This window comes from Zootoca vivipara, chromosome 11 (assembly GCF_963506605.1).
Source record: "Zootoca vivipara chromosome 11, rZooViv1.1, whole genome shotgun sequence".
NCBI lineage: Eukaryota > Metazoa > Chordata > Lepidosauria > Squamata > Lacertidae > Zootoca > Zootoca vivipara.
This window is the reverse complement of record NC_083286.1, coordinates 53,754,397-53,770,593: the sequence shown is the minus strand read 5'-3', so window position 1 is coordinate 53,770,593 and position 16,197 is coordinate 53,754,397. Positions and strand designations below refer to the sequence as shown.

The 16,197-nt window shown below is 45.8% G+C and overlaps 1 protein-coding gene across 6 annotated transcripts in view; it reads right to left on the bottom strand.

The window, feature by feature from the left end:
* Positions 1-251: 251 nt before the first annotated feature.
* Positions 252-16,197, bottom strand: part of MYO5B (myosin VB) — a 289,538-nt gene continuing 273,592 nt past the window's right edge. For all 6 annotated transcript variants that reach the window (XM_060280366.1, XM_060280369.1, XM_060280365.1 and 3 more), the window contains 9 exons: positions 14,357-14,450; positions 10,709-10,852; positions 8,640-8,791; positions 7,155-7,244; positions 4,933-5,083; positions 3,442-3,727; positions 2,981-3,155; positions 2,355-2,435; positions 252-930 (listed from right to left, as the gene is read on the bottom strand). In XM_060280366.1, coding sequence (XP_060136349.1) covers positions 778-930; positions 2,355-2,435; positions 2,981-3,155; positions 3,442-3,727; positions 4,933-5,083; positions 7,155-7,244; positions 8,640-8,791; positions 10,709-10,852; positions 14,357-14,450 — 1,326 coding nt within the window. In that variant the 3' untranslated portion in view covers positions 252-777. The remainder of the gene's footprint in view (positions 931-2,354; positions 2,436-2,980; positions 3,156-3,441; positions 3,728-4,932; positions 5,084-7,154; positions 7,245-8,639; positions 8,792-10,708; positions 10,853-14,356; positions 14,451-16,197) is intronic.

The window sequence follows — 16,197 nt, the reverse complement described above, 5'->3', positions numbered from 1 at the left end:
AACTCCAGAGCTTTCTGGGTCCGTGAATTTCCTCTTTCTCAGTGTGGCACATGGACAAAATATTTATGGCCACTTAATATACTGAAGGCAGGCTGGAACTGCCCCACTGACCGCTTCTAGGTTATAGTCCGTACAAAGTTGTCTTTGATGGGGCTGGGACAACAACTGTAACCATCTTCTTGTGCCCCAGATGAAAGGAAAAAGCATTGTTCCCTCCACCAGTTAAATTTCCTTCCGGACTACATAATTAATTCTTGGTTTGGCCTACTGCAACTTTATTTCCCGAAACAATCATTTTAAAAATGAAGGGCAGCAGCACAAATTCAGAAATTGAAGTTCAGTGTGTGCAAGCGAGCCCCATAACCATGAACGACGTTACGATGCACGGTCATGAAGGCTCCTTTCTATTATTTCGAGATAGAATTTCTAAACCACAACCTAAGAAAATGAAAATAGTTATTCCATTTACCAATGCTGGTGCCTTAATGGCAGCAGGGAAAGAATATTTTTAGCATGGTATCAAGTGGTACAAACCCCCACTTGTTTCAAGTATTCTTAGCAGCAAAATCTGCCTCCCCCCCCAAAATCCCCTCCATACAAACCAAAAACCATCCAACCAAAAATACAAGATTAGTTTCTTATGCTATACAATTTAGCACTGATTCACTATAGTGTATTGGTTCATCAACCATCATTTGGTCCACATTTGAAGAGATCCTTAAATTCCACTTTTGCTTTTTTGCTCAGGAAATTTGGCTGGGAGTCAATATAGTATCTTCAAACTCTGTTGAGGAATTCCAGGCCGAGAGACGCAGGGATGTGGATAGAGTCCATGGTTAGAGAAGAAGGGTTGAATGGAAACAGTACAGGGAACATGAACTTGAAGTCTAACAGTAGCTGTGGAGGTTCATTCCGCTCTTGCAAATTTGCCTACAAGAAATTGGGGGCAAGGGGGTGGGGAAGAAAACACACACATCACCAAACAGACAACATGCAGCAGAGTTCAGGTTGGAACACCTGTGTGGTTGAGACCAGCCTCATCCTCATTTGGCTTTCTGCAGCTGGAAGAGGGGAATGAGTACTAACACTTATCTGGTTGCCATGGTAGTCAACTGAGCAGTCAAATATTGCGAATTGATTGACTGATTCCAAGATAAAAGCCAAAGAAAAGAACTGTTTGGTGAATCATTTGTATTTACCAAAAACCTTCTGAGACCAAATCTTTTCATCAAGTGGGTAATTGTAAAACTTTTGGTCTAAACGGCCAACCATATTGGATTTTGATTCATTATTCTATACCAGGACTCTGGGTCCTGGGAACCAAACCTTTGTGCCAAGAAGAGCTATTATTCTACAACCTGTAGAGCCCAATTCAGGTATTCTTTCCCTCAAAAGATTAGAATCACAGAAGAGAGGGTATGTGTGAGTGTGGATGCTGAAAAACTCCAACCCCTCCAGGAAGTCACTATTCCCAAATCTGCAGCCCTCCGTGACTTGAAGGGCATTTTTTCCCCAAGGTAGGAAGCCAGGAGGAAATCTGGCAATGTTTCCAATATTGCTTCTACAGGTCAAAGATACATGGCGTCCCTCTCACTGTTGGCCTTGTCTGTGATAAAAGCATTTGCAACAATCAATATAAATCTGCAGAACAGGAGCACAGCACATGGCTTTGCGTGCATGGAAGGTGCCAGGTTCATTACTTGTGTCTCCACCTCCAAGTGTGCAAGGAGTTAAGGTCTGGAAAGATCTTGAGCTGAGACTGTGGAGAGTCATTGCTGTTTGAAATAAATAGAATTGGGCTATACCAATAGCCTGACTCGGTGTAAAGGAGCTTTGTGTGCTTCTATGAGTGATGCTGCACAGAAAAGGTACTAGTAGGAAAGGGAGGAAAACTGAGCATCTTGGGTTTAAAAAAAAGAGCAATATAAATGCTTTTTTATCCCTGTGATCTGTTCCTGAACCAAGGCTTTTAAAACTCTGCCATTTAGAAAACACACACATGGTTATAGTTACAGGTAGGTAGCCATGATCAAGCTTTCTTTACCACCTCAGCCCAGGACTAATTGCAGCCATCAGCAGCCATTAACAGCCATCTACAGGTTTACCACTCCCATCAGCCCATCACCCATTCCCACCCACCCCCACCACCCTCTGTATATATATATAGGGTCTGACACTTCTGTTTCTAGTGTATCTGAACAAGTGTGCATGCACACGAAAGCTCATACCAAAATATAAACTTAGTTGGTCTTTAAGGTGCTACTGAAGGAATTTTTTTATTTTGAACACACATGGTTAGTTTTTCTGTGAGGCAGGGGTAGAACTTCCCAACGCCCGTCTATTGGAGCACTCACCTGAATGTTTCTTATGAAGGCTACTGTCACACGCTCTTCAAATTCATTCACAGGAGTGTAGAGATTGAGTATTTTTACAATCTGTGGGCAGGAAAATAAGACGGGGGCTTAGAAGAGGGGCAAACACACAGTAGCTGAATTGATGCAGTGCGCCCTGCATCAATCTTTTCTAAAAAATAACGTAGCCACTTCTCTCTAGGAAAGAGGGAGAAAACTTAGAAACCAAGGGTGTAATTACAAGTTGCAAGGATAACACAGGGCACCCAACCTGGGTGGGGAGGGGAAGGTTAGGTACTTCCAGGTGGGAGTGGGTGCCTAACATTTGCAACAGCTGCCCAGTGACTTTTCTCACCCTTTGGCTGAGGAGGAAATAACCTCAGAGAGGACTTGGGGAGATCCAGGGTCAAATGCTTGCTTGGCCTTCAAGCTCACCGGTAGCCTGGAGCTATTTAATCTCTCTCAGCTTGACCTATCTCACAAGGATGTTGTGAGTTTAAAATGGTGTGTGTGTGTGTTTTGGGGGTGAATGGCACAGCAAAACATTCTTGTGTTTGACTTTGTCAAGTCTTTTGTTAAGACTTTGACCTCATAAACAAGCAAATCAATGCATCCCTTCACCTCCTTACCTGCTGTGTGGTGAGGGCCGTGCATAAGGAACATATGGCCTCCGCATCTTCTGAGGTCTTCTTCTTCAGCTGCAGGAGCTGGGCTGCCTGGATCAGAGGCTCCATTGTCTTGGCAGCCCCACTCTGTTGTAGATTCTTTCCTCGCAACCATTCCTCCAGCTGGCTGATGTTAAACCTGGACCGACACAAGAAGGCCATTATTTAAAAAAAAAAAAAAAGGAGGGGGAAGAGGAAATGTTTCAAACACGGCAGGTTGCCTCTGAAAGTAGCTGAGATGATTTGAGTTTCCCCAAGGCAAAAGAGACCCTTGGGTGTGCTCCTCTGTAGCAACTGACTCCCGAAGATGCCCTTCTTCCTCCTGGAAAACTGGTACTGGGAGAAGCAAAATGGTGGCACTGGGAGATGTGCAGCCTTTGGGAGGGGTGGCTAAGCATGAGCATGTGCTTTGGCCTGAAGCCTACCTGACTTGCATGCCTGTGCTCCACGAGCACACATCCTTCCTCAGCAGCAGATTGTTCAAGGCCACCGCATTGATCATGTAGAAGAGCTGTTTCACAGCCTGCTGGATGATCTCGGGGTCGAGGCCCTGGTCGTACATGACGCTGTGAAATGTGTTCAGCTGGCGGGTGATCGCCTCCAAAGTGTAGAAGTTGTCATTGTCCCCCATGCTGGAGGTCCGCTTGCGGTAGCCCATTGGCTTCACGCCCGACAGACCCTGGATGCTCTCGTTTTCTAACACCGCCGTCACTGGTAAGGAAAGAAGTTATTTGCAAAAAGCAAACTTAGGTGTCTTGAGAACTTGAAAGGTTTGTGTTTCAGTGCCGAGTTTTCCTAAATACCTCCACCCACCTATCCAGCTGCACAAGTCTGCCTGCCTCTAAATCACCGCAAACCGCGTCTTTAAATTGCAGGCAATTTGCATTTCAGTCCCATGAGTGGATAGTAACGGGCTGTGGTAGTTCTAGTGGCAAATGAACACAGTGCTCTGGTAGCCCAGAGGGAGCAATGAGCAGAAGGAACTTTCACCTAGCACCAAGGAAGACCTTCTTTGTCAGATTAATCTTCTCGCTCTTGGCATAGGGATGGATAATTTTATGCAGCATTCCTCCTGCGTTGATGTTGGGGAGGATTAATTACTTAATGGTTATAAAACAGGGGGGAATGGCGTGGGTAACAGGATGGGTTGGAACTCAATTAACATACTGTAAAAATTACCAACACCTTTGCACAGAGGTATCATAAATACACACTGCAGCCCCAGCATGCAGTTTGATTAACTTCCATATTTTAAGCCCCTGCATAACACAAGGGGAAAAGGGAGGCAAGGAAAGGGAAAATTAACATTCCTAGATTAATCTGAAAACGTGTGGCACTGAATACTGAGCAAAGGCCTCGGGACTGTACAAATGTCAGCATTTGCTCCCCTCCCAAAAGAAAAACAAGTTTCTAGTGCTCATGGCTGTGAAAATGCATAGGCCTGGTGAAATTTCAGGAATCATAGCAGGGATTCCTATGCAATTAACGTTTAAAATTCCTGTGAAGGGATTGTAGTGGGAAAACTCATTGGCACAGATAATCCCCATTGAATGTCTGCCAGGTTCTGGTTTCAGATCAGTGCTTAAAAAACCACAAGGGTTTTCAGTTCCAACACGATGTTCTCTTGCACACATTCCTCCCTAGCAACAACTCCAAATATAGTTTCCTTGGATGAAAGCATGACGCCCAAACTGCTGATAATGTGCACAAACCACCAAGTACTGCAAACCCTATTGAAATGAGTAAGATGTGTTCTTTGGGGCGCTGTGCCCACTGGGTAACTTGGTTGATGGTATTGGTCACCCCGAATATTATGGATATGGGTCTGCTTCTGTTGGATTCCATTTCCCAGTTTAATTCAGGGTGCCCTCAAATGCACCACTGGGCTGAGTTAAATATGAGCACTGGTGTTTCACCTATCATGGGCTGCAAGACTCCTTCTGCAATTTTAATGAGCTGCTGGTAGATCTGAATGGAAAGATCACTCAGGATCTGGCGATACTCAGTGAGGTCGAAGTTCTTCAGGCAATGTTCATTCTGCTTCACAGTATTCTGGGTCATAAAACCCTAAAAAAAGGGAGAGTAACAAAAGGGAGACATTTAGCCACGACTGGTTTACTGACATGTAAACCAAAGCATGTCAGTAATCCTATGGACCAGAGCACACCAGGCTCCAATACTTTGGCTACCTCATGAGAAGACTCCCTGGAAAAGACCCTGATGTTGGGAAAGATGGAGGGCACAAGGAGAAGGGGACAACAGAGGACGAGATGGTTGGACAGTGTTCTCGAAGCTACGAACATGAGTTTGACCAAACTGCGGGAGGCAGTGGAAGACAGGAGTGCCTGGCGTGCTCTGGTCCATAGGGTCACGAAGAGTTGGACACGACTAAACAACAACAAACCAAAGCACTCTTCCAAACATGACCCTGAGAAAGGCTTGGGCTTTTTGGGCAGATCTCAGGGTCATTGCTGCCCACTGCCCATTTGTAGGTTTGTGACAGGCAAACCGAGTTCCCGATGATGTCTAAGCAGACACTGTGTAGATGGGAGTGTTCTGCCCTCCTGCTTGATCTATGGAGCCCTTGATCTATGGCAGGAGATGGTAGTTCACTGGAGAAGTTCTAATGACTACCAGGTCTTGAGCATTTCATCAGCTGCTTGGTGCAGGTATGAATTTGATACCCGCAATGGGCAGCATGTTTTGGGATGAAGGTAAAGGTAAAGGACACCTGGACGGTTAAGTCCAGTCAAAGGCAACTATGGGGTTGCGGCGCTCATCTCGCTTTCAAGCTGAAGGAGCCGGCGTTCGTCCACAGACAGCTTTCTGGGTCATGCGGCCAGCATGACTAAACCATTTCCGGCGCAATGGAACACTGTGATGGAAGCCAGAGCGCACAGAAACATCATTTACCGTTCAAGTGCAGCGGTACCTATTTATCTACTTGCACTGCCGTGCTTTCGAACTGCTAGGTTGGCAGGAACTGGGACAGAGCAACGGAAGCTCACCCCGTCGCACAGATTCAAATTGCCGATCTTCCAATCGGCAGGCCCAAGAGGCTTGGTGGTTTAGACCACAGCACCACCCACTCCTGTACATTCTGTTCTGGGATGAGGAGGGATACCAGGAACCTCCTGTTGGACAAGTTGCATGATGCACAGCACACAGACCGGCATATTTTCATGTTGATATACTTAAATAAAAATAGGCAAATAGGGAAAAGGTATTTTGGCTAAGTCCACCCACCCATTCTGCTTCTGGAAACAATCTAAGGGTATTTTTGTTGTTGTTATTCTACATCTACTGAAGTTAAACTCAAGGGAATAAGCAGCTGTAGCTTCCAGGGCAGATCCATAGGAGGGTGAAAAACCTTATGCTAATAGGGGACTCATTCTCCGAGTGTGGAGCCTTGTGTAGCAAAATGGCGCTGTCCATAAATAGAGGTATCAACAGTCCTGGAGTAAACGCAAATTTGCACAATACAGTGGTGCCTCGCTAGACGAATTTAATTCGTTCCACGAGTCTTTTCTTATAACGAAAAATTCATCTAGCGAATCCCATAGGAATGCATTGAAATTTTTTGGAAATTTTTTTGCCCATTGGAACACATTAATTGAATTTCAATGCATTCCTATGGGAAACCGTGATTCGCTAGACGAATTTTTCGTAAAATGAATTCGTCTAGCGAGGCAACCTCCACTAGAAAAAACCTTTCGTTAAGCGGAAATTTCGTTAAGCAGGGCATTCGTTAAGCGAGGCACCACTGTATTTAGATAAACCCCTAAAGGAGAGGAAACTCCAAAAGCAAAAAAACCACCACACATAGTCAACAAAGACTGAGCATGCTCAGTGAAAACAGAATACGTCCACAGGTGGGGCAAGAGAACAGAAAATTGGGGTGGTGGGTGAGAAAAAATGAAATATCCTGTACTCAACACTGCACATTTTTCTTGCAAATCCCATTTGTTCTGATATAAGATACTGCAAAGATACTGAACACAATTCAGCATTAGCCTTCAATGGCAAGTTCCCATTGAAGTGAATGGGAGCAGCAGTGCTTATTTCAGTAGAGAAGTTACAGATGACAGACTATGTGCACATCCATCATGGCGACATTTCCCACAACCACTTGTCTCACCGTATCCCCACTGTATTGCTTCAGGCAATGTAGAAGGCGGCAGGTGTTAGCCAGCCAAAACGACGTCATCTCAAAGTCGTCATGATGTTTCTGCGAAGAACCCAAAACAAATATGAAAACCCTCCTGGAAACCTCTGCTTTTATGGGTTAGTTTTGCATTAAAAAACCCTGATTAATTCCTGGAGTCACAACATCCTTCTAGTCACATGTCCATTATAGGCAGGTGATCTACTGTAGATATCTGCAGCAGGAATGCTTAATTCTGCTATTTCCAAATATGCTTACATTGAACCATTAGGGAGGTAGTGTTGCTGTAGCAGGAGGAGAAGCAATCTAGAGTAATGGGATTGTAAGAATGGAGGGGCAGACAAGGAGCCATCCCTTGAGCCCATGAAACTTCATAACCTCATTGAAAGAAATCTGGTTCAAGCAGTTACGGCAGTGTTTCTCAACCAGTGTGCCTCCAGATGTTTTGGGACTACAACTCCCATCATCCCTAGCTAGCAAGACCAGTGGTCAGGAATGATGGGAGTTGTAGTCCCAAAACATCTGGAGGCACACTGGTTGAGAAACACTGAGTTACGGTACATCTTGCTTGCAACAAAGCCTGGTACTTTCCCTTCATGGGTATCTCTCGTGCAGACTTCTGGTTGCTCAGTCTGCAGCATAAATTCTTCTCTGGTACCAGGGTTGGCTCCAAGCTTGAGGTGAGTGCTGGGGAAAGTGCCCTTTGGTGGGCGCTATCCGACTTATCTGTCACTGGTTCCTAGCTGAAGGCAGCCAGGAGCCACCTAGCTGTACTTTCCCCAGTGAGATTGAGGAAATTAACATGCAGCAGAGCAGGAAATTAACATGGCTGCTCACAGACTCAGCTGCCTGGCATGGGTGGGACAAGGCAGAGATCAGTGCTGGTAGGTTCTGCCAGGATGCTGGGGCCTTGGCAGACCATAGAAGCTGACATCAGGCCTGGTGGGAAGAGTAAGGTCTAGAAATTGCAAGCTCTGAAGCAAAGGCCATGAGAAAAAGAACAAATGTGAAGTTCTTGACACATCTACTGATGCTCTTGCAAATGCCTAAGATCAGGCTTCCTCAACCTCGGCCCTCCAGATGTTTTTGGCCTACAACTCCAGTGATCCCTAGCTAGCAGGACCAGTGGTCAGGGATGATGGGAACTGTAGTCTCAAAACATCTGGAGGGCCAAGGTTGAGGAAGCCTGCCTAATAGGCTCTCTGGGCGCACTTTATGGCTTTAAAGGCTCCAGTGTTTATGGAGAAAGTTTCTTGAGTTCTGGATGGAGGGACAGGCATATTCTTTCCCTAGAAACTGCTACTGCCAACCACCCAGTTGTATGTTTAACCTTGTCACACTTCTTGCTAATAATATCAGAACAAAGCCAAACAAACAAATAAACAAAAAAACCCCAGGCAATTTGTTCCCATTAGAAAAACCCTGAAGTTAGGTGTTAGGGTTTTGCTTTGTTTTTACCTTTAATACTTTTTTAATGCCATTGATGGTAGAGGTGAGCAAGGAGTGCACTTTATGATCATCGTTACTATAATCTGCATGCCTGATGCACATGTAAAGGATGTAGGCAGGAAGACAGGGCACCGTGGCAGAGACCATTTGGGGCTTCAGATCTGTGAGCAGGAGAGAAAACCTTTCAGAAAACCTGACTTCTTAACAGTGTAGTTATATATACAGTGGTACCTCGACTTACGAACGACTCGACAACCAAATTTTTCAACTTACGAGTGGGGCAAATGGCTGCACGCTTACGAATTTACCGACATCCGAACGGAAACCGCGGCGGTTTTAGATAGGGTTTTTTCGACTTATGAATTTTTAGATGGGATTGCTTCGACTTATGAATTTTTCCGTTTCCAATGCATTCCTATGGGAAATCACGTTTCCAATGGCGCTTTTCGACTTACGAATTTTTCGACCTATGAAGGTGCCTTCGGACCGGATTAAATTCGTAAGTCGAGGCACCACTGTATTATGCACACCATCTGAATGGTGATCATATCACAGAATTACTTAATTATCAGATCTCTCCCCTACAATATAAAATATATACAAAAAACACTCATTTTTTTAAATTAAAAAAACCAGTTATGCATGCATTAGCTAAATGAAGTATACCACATTGTGAAGAAATGGATCCACATTAATACAGTTAAGTGGGCATTGCAGTCAAAAACTCAGTGGGTAATAGGGATTTAAATCTGACAATTTAAATACTTTACGTCTGATGATTTAAATACTATTTTAAATCCTTTTAAAAACCAGAATGATATCTGATTTCCACATGGGGTTTCCAGTAGATCCTGATCAGGTTTGCACCTGCTTAGGTTTGGCAATTCTGCAGCATCAGACGCTCTCAGTCCTGCTTTCCAGGGAACGCCGTGCAATTTGCTTGCTGTCAAATCGTTGTGCTTCTGCTGTGAAACCCTTGCACGTTGCAGAGTATTCTGGGAAGTGTTAAGTGTTCTCAGGTGCACACTATGGAATAGCCAGGTCTTCTGGATCAGGCTAACGATTCATCCAGTCCATCATCCTGGCTATCAAGATGCTTCCAGGAAGCTTGGAAGGCAGCCATCCTTTCCTGCAACTGCCCCTCCGTAACAGCCATGCTGAGAGGTTCCATCCAGGCTCTACAGCTAATAGCCATAGACAGACCTATCTGTGGTGGATTGGTCGCACCCTTTTTGATGGCCCTTGGATAGTGAATTCCACAAATTAATTGTGCGCTGTGTGAAGAAGTACTTTACATGGTCTGACTTCCTGGGACCACCACACAAAGCAGAAAGTGAACCTTATAAACCAGGGGTCCCCAGACTTACCTGCCTTTGGGCCGGGAGTGCGTGCGCAGTGGGCCGGAGGGCGGGGGAGTGCACGCCCGTGCGCATGCGCACACACATTTACTGGCGCGGTGACGCGCTTCCAGGTCGGAAAAATCGCCGAAAATTGTCTGTGCGCATGCGTATGGGCCTCCCCCGACCCGGAAGTGCACCTCCCCCGACCCGGAAGTGCACCGGAAATGACCTCTTCTGGGTCGGGAGAGGCCCATACGCATGCGCAGAAACGATTTCTGGCGTTTTTTTTCAGATCTGGAAGCGCGCCGCCGTGCAGCGCGCCGTAAAAGCGGGCGGCGACAGCGGGCAGCAGGGGTCGTCGCGGGCCGGATTGGGAGGCCAGTTGGGCCGCATCTGGCCCGCGGGCCGTAGTCTGGGGACCCCTGTTATAAACAATGCTTGAATTACCAGGTGGAAGAGAGTCTCCCCCCTTTCTTCCTTCCTTCAGCAACAGCCTACTTCAATAAACTTGGTCCCATGGCTTGGCTGGAAATGGGGTTCACCCCTACCTTACCCCTGTTTCTATTGTTTCAGAGCAAATGTCCTTTCCCTGCAGCTGCCCATTACAGGGCAACTTCAGTAGATGTTGGCAGCCATCTTTCAGGGAAGTGTGCCTGCTGTTACTTGCCTTCCTACTGGGGAATCTCTGAGTTTTTTTTTTAAATAACTAGGCCCGACAAGCAAAGCCAAGAGCATTACCTGTAATGAGATTTTTCACAAGTAGCGGCTCATCTTCTTTGCAATACTCCAGCATTCCCTGGAAATCTTTCTCTTTTCTTTGGACAGTGACCTGTCTGTTGAGTTCATGCTGCCGCTTTTCAGTCTGCACGACAACTTGATCGGCTGTGAAGAGAAAACAGATGAGCTGGCGCTGATTCAAAGTAAATTGCTAAATGGTCAATGCTACGCAGATACCTTACAGGCAGGCTTAAAGCAGCAGCCTTGAAAAGCAGCTAGCGTTGTCTGGTTTGGTTTGGCCCATTTCAAGCTAGCGGTCTCTGAGAGGGAACTGCTGCAGGGAGATGTCTTACCTGTGGTTAGGAGATCAGGAGTGGGCCACAGAATTGCACACTTCTTTCTCACCTCTCTTGGCATGAATTCCACTGCCCACTTTAACTGGGGCTCAGTGTTGGAGAGGCAACAAAGCTAACTGAACTGGGACTGATGTCTGTGCTCAAGTTCTCACAAAAAGCCGACAAAGTGAGGCTGTATCATCTCTCTGAAGACTATGGTTGGGCCACATGGCTCCAATGATTTAATGCTTCTCCACATGAAAGCCTCACAGGCACACAGAAGGCTAGCACATGTCTCATCTCCCTTGTTTTCTATGCCCAGGTAAATATTTTAATATGCAGAAGCATTCAATCAGATGAGCCTTCTCCTAAGGTCTGGTATGGCTCCGACTCAGGCTTACTTCCCCCCCATCTATTGTGTGAGAGAAAGAATCACAAGCTCTACAGGTGCCAACAGTTGCATGCCCTGTCATTGTTATATCCTCTCCTTTCTTGTCCATTCCTTCCCTACATGAACAAAAGAAACCTCTCCAGAGACTTTCGTAATCACACTTATGCAGGAGTAAGCAGCTCTGAACCAAGTGGGAATTACTTCTAAGTATACGCACCTGCTAATAAAAATGGATCTTGTGATCACTCATAATCACAAAAAGTTTCATCACCATCAAGTCTATTAGCTCACTGCTAATTTGCAGTTAACTGCCAATGGCTACAGATCCCAGACACTTATTTGGATGCGATCATGTATTTTTTTAAATTTGATTTACTATTACAAATACAGTGGTACCTTGGTTTATGTACACAATTGGTTCCAGAAGGCTGTACTTAACCTGAAGCGCACTTAACCTGAAGCGAATTTTCCCATTGAAAGTAATGGAAAGTGGATTAATCCGTTCCAGACGGTCCGTGGAGTACTTAAACTGAAGCGTACTTAACCTGAAGCGAACTTTCCCATTGAAAGTAATGGAAAGTGGATTAATCCGTTCCAGACGGGTCCACGGAGTACTCAACCTGAAGCGTACTTAACCCGAGGTATGAGTGTAATTGGTTCTGGAAGTCCGTACTTAACCTGAAGCGTACTTAACCTGAAGCGAACTTTCCCATTGAAGGTAATGGAAAGTGGATTAATCTGTTCCAGATGGGTCCACGGAGTACTTAAACTGAAAGTACTCAAACCGAAGCGTACTTAAACCGAGGTATGACTGTATATCCTACCTTTTCTCCAAGGAGTTCAAGGTGTAAATCAGGATATTGATTGGAAGACCAAGGAGAGTTATGCATAGGGGGAAGGAACATAGCTGCCAAGTTATCCCTTTTTTAAAGGGATTTCCCCTTATGCTGAATAGGCTTCCTCGCGAGAAAAGGGAAAACTTGGCAGCTATGGGAAGGAATGCATGCCCCCCCTTGCCATTTTATCCTCACAGCAACCCTGTGAGGTGGGTTAGGCTGAGAGACTATGACTTGCCCAAGGTCACCTAGTGTGTCTCAGGTCTGAGCAGGGATCTGAGTCCTGGTGTCCCACGTCCCCTCCCAACACTCTTTTATCACAGTGCCACACTGGTTCTTGGTGTAGTAAGATATGGCAAGCTGCCCTCTTTACTGCTTTGTTGTTTTTTTTGTTCTTGTTTTTATCATGTGCTTTGTGTTGCTGATTTATTGTGTTTCTATGTTGTGAACAGCACCGAGATCTATGGACAAAGGGCAGCGTACAAATTTAATAAATAAATAACTGTTCTGTGAAATGCGTGAGAGAAGATCTGGCCACAACAATCGCATCTTTATGCAGTATCCCACTCTCAAACCTGGTCCAAGGTGCTCATCATTAAGTCCTGACTTCCTGGATTGGTCCCTAGTGGACAACTCAGCTGTAGCCATTAGATAAAACTGCTGTGTTCACAGGCAAAATAGAGAAGCTCTGCTCTTTAACTGTACAGGGAGATGGTGACCGTACTGATGCTTTTTGCATGTTATTACTGCTTAAAGTGACTTACCACAGAGGATAACCACTGTGGCACCCTGGTGAGGGGCGCAGCCGTGATATTTATTAGGAAAATGGATATTAAGGCACAATTCAAATAATGCGGCAAGTGCCACTTTGATGCATGTAAATTACAGTGACAAGAGCCATCTGCTCCAGCTGCCACGATACAGAATCCCCTATTCATTAGGCTTAATTTCATTTAATGGCCAGCTTTCCAAAACCAGTCCTTAGGATCAAAGCCTGGCGTAGCTAATCGATCTGTCAAGCCACCAAGATAAAAAGAATTACAGGGCTGCACAGATGTCTTCTTTCCATGTTCCTTTCTTGCTGAGGCATTTCAACTGCTGCTGTAAATATACAGGGTTCCCTTAATAGGTGCAATTTATCCAAGAGGCACCAGGAGGTGGAGTGCTTCCTCGATATTGGAAGTACAAAAAGCCAAAGGGAGGCAGGACTGAAAAGGGCCACAGGGAGGCACCATGAGAACTGTTTTTAAAGCAGTCCAACTCCTGTCCCTTTTTATAGGCAAGAATTGTGCACCCCAGTCTATCAAGACTACAGGACGTTATAGTGGGGAGAGGTGGAGAGACAGATGAAATAACTGATGACACCTATATACCCTTTGTCAGAGGTTCTTGCGGCTACTCTTGAGTAACGACGCTCCACACCTGCTTGTCTTTAAGGTGTTTTTATTGTGCACCCTATTTACAGTGCAAAGAGTCTGGAAAACATGTCTGCTTAGTCAGAGTCAGAACCTCGCAATGGCTTCTTTCTGTTTCGCGCCCAACATAACAGCTTGGGAACCCCAAAGCGCCTCCATCTCGCCCTACGGGGTGCCGTGCGCCTCAATTCAGGCGTCGGGGGGGAAGGGCCGTCCTTCTGACTGCTCTCCCGTCATTTCCTCCCCAGCTGCCTCCTTCTCTACTCGGTGTTGAGGCTCTTTCATGCTGTCAGAGCCTCTCCCCTCCCTCTCTACTTCCTGACTCCTGTAATCTGATCCGCTACTGGACTTGCTGCTCAGAGGAACTCGACCTGATGAGGGGGGGCTGTTCCCTATAAGCCCTCCCCCTTACACCCTGACAACATCTACCCTAAACTACCTACCAAATGTGTAGCAATGACTCTGGCTCTTAAGGTTCCTGACCGTTCCTTCCCCCTATGCATAACTCTCCTTGGTCTTCCAATCAATATCCTGATTTACACCTTAAAATCCTATCAGCTGCTGCAGCCTCATAGTTTCTGGATTTTTGTTGGTTTAAAGATGCACAAGCTTCTCAGTTGCACCGAACTCTCTGTTATGGGGAATGGAACACAATGGAGTTCTGTTGACTTCTCATCTCAAACCAGACCTACCTTCATAATCTTGGACTTTCTTCATGTAAATCTTGAGTTGCTTTTTCAGCTTGCTTTCATTCTTCTTTAGTTTTTCTAGCAGCTCTTTGAGATCCTGAAAGACAGGAATGACATCTGTAATCAAGTTAAACTGCTTCACTTGGCTAACAGAGCAAAAGCCTGTGTGCGCTGCTGCCAAACGCTCTGCTTCAGCCATGCAAACACAAAACCAGCAAATGGTTCATGACACTCCCTTTACTGATTTGCATTAAAACACAGTCCCCAGCAAGGGCGTTCCCACTTTGAACAGGTAATCGGAAAACATGCTCCAATGTAACGAAAGGGCCTGTCATAGCTAGAAACACACACCACACCCCCAGTGTTGCATTTACTTCCAAGGGTTTGGCATTTCTCTCTAGCTACAGGGAATTCCAGTTGTATGCCCTTCCCAGGGCTTACAGCTTAAATTTACAGGAGGCATGAAAACTACTGGAAATTAGAAGCACTAACAATTCCACTAATGCATATGCAGGGAATCCTGGTTGTAGTTTGGCACACCCAGTCCATAATGCTGTTCTGTGTCCTTTCCACATTCAGGTTGGCCTCATTCACAGGGGTGGGGAACCTCTGATCAAATTTGTGGGCCAAATTTTGCCTGATGCAGGTCCACACATCAGGTGTGGAGCAAGTAGATTTGCAGAAAGCAGCATTGAAGGCTTGGTGACCAATCAGAAAATAGCTCCCATTGTGCTTTTTGAGATTTTCCCATGCATAATTCAAGATTTGTTGTTTCTTGCTTGTCAGTTTCCCTGTTCACATGGCAGGAAATTACATGATAGGAAGGAGTGGAGCTAGAAAGCTCACTGGTTCAAGGATTTCCACATGGGGCGCTCCCTCAGTTAAAAGTTTATACCACAGTCAAACGAAGCTGTGGTTTAACTGAACATGCAGCCTACTGGTGCATGCTGCTAAAAAACCACTGGTGGTTTGCTCTTAGGGTTGCCAGACTCAATAGTGGACAGGACTTCTGTGCCTTTAATTGCCCTGCTCTCTTTTGAGTCTGGAAACCTTAAAGAGAAACCAACAGACCCTTTCCTTGGAAATCAAACAAAGGGTCTGCTGGTTTCTCTTTAAGGTTTCCCGACTCAAAAGAGAGCAGGGCAATTAAAGGCACAGAAGTCCTGTCCTCTATTGAGTCTGGCAACCCTATTTGCTCTTCCTTGCTGCTTCTAGGAAGCAAGCCATGGGCTGTGGCATGAGTGTCACACCTGAACCTGGGTTTGTGGTTTGTTTTGTCCAGAGAAAGCATGAGCAGTAAGCCCAAAACAAACCTTGCTGACCACTCACAGGTTTGGTTTGGAAATAATGGGCCTGGGTTTGGACATAACGCCAAGCCAGACGGTGGTTTCGCTCAACAGAAAAAGTACCAAGGGAAGAGCAAAGCACCTCCAATTTCACATTCACCTTGAAGCCACAGCTCAACTATGGTCTAAAAGTAGTGTGTGAACAAGGTCACAATCTTCATGAGGTAAATTGCTGGTGCATGCCCATGAATAAAAACTGCTAGGGAGAGCCAGTGTGGTATTTTGGGCAGTTGGACCTGGAGGGAACAGGCTTCAAATCCCTGCTTAGACCACTGGATGGTCTTAGACCAGGCATCCCCAAACTTCGGCCCTCCAGATGTTTTGGACTACAATTCCCATCTTCCCCAACCACTGGTCCTGTTAGCTAGGGATCATGGGAGTTGTAGGCCAAAACATCTGGAAGGCCACAGTTTAGGGATGCCTGTCTTAGACCACGGGTAGGCAAACTAAGGCCCAGGGGTTGGATCTGGCCCAATCGCCTTCTAAATCCAGCCCACA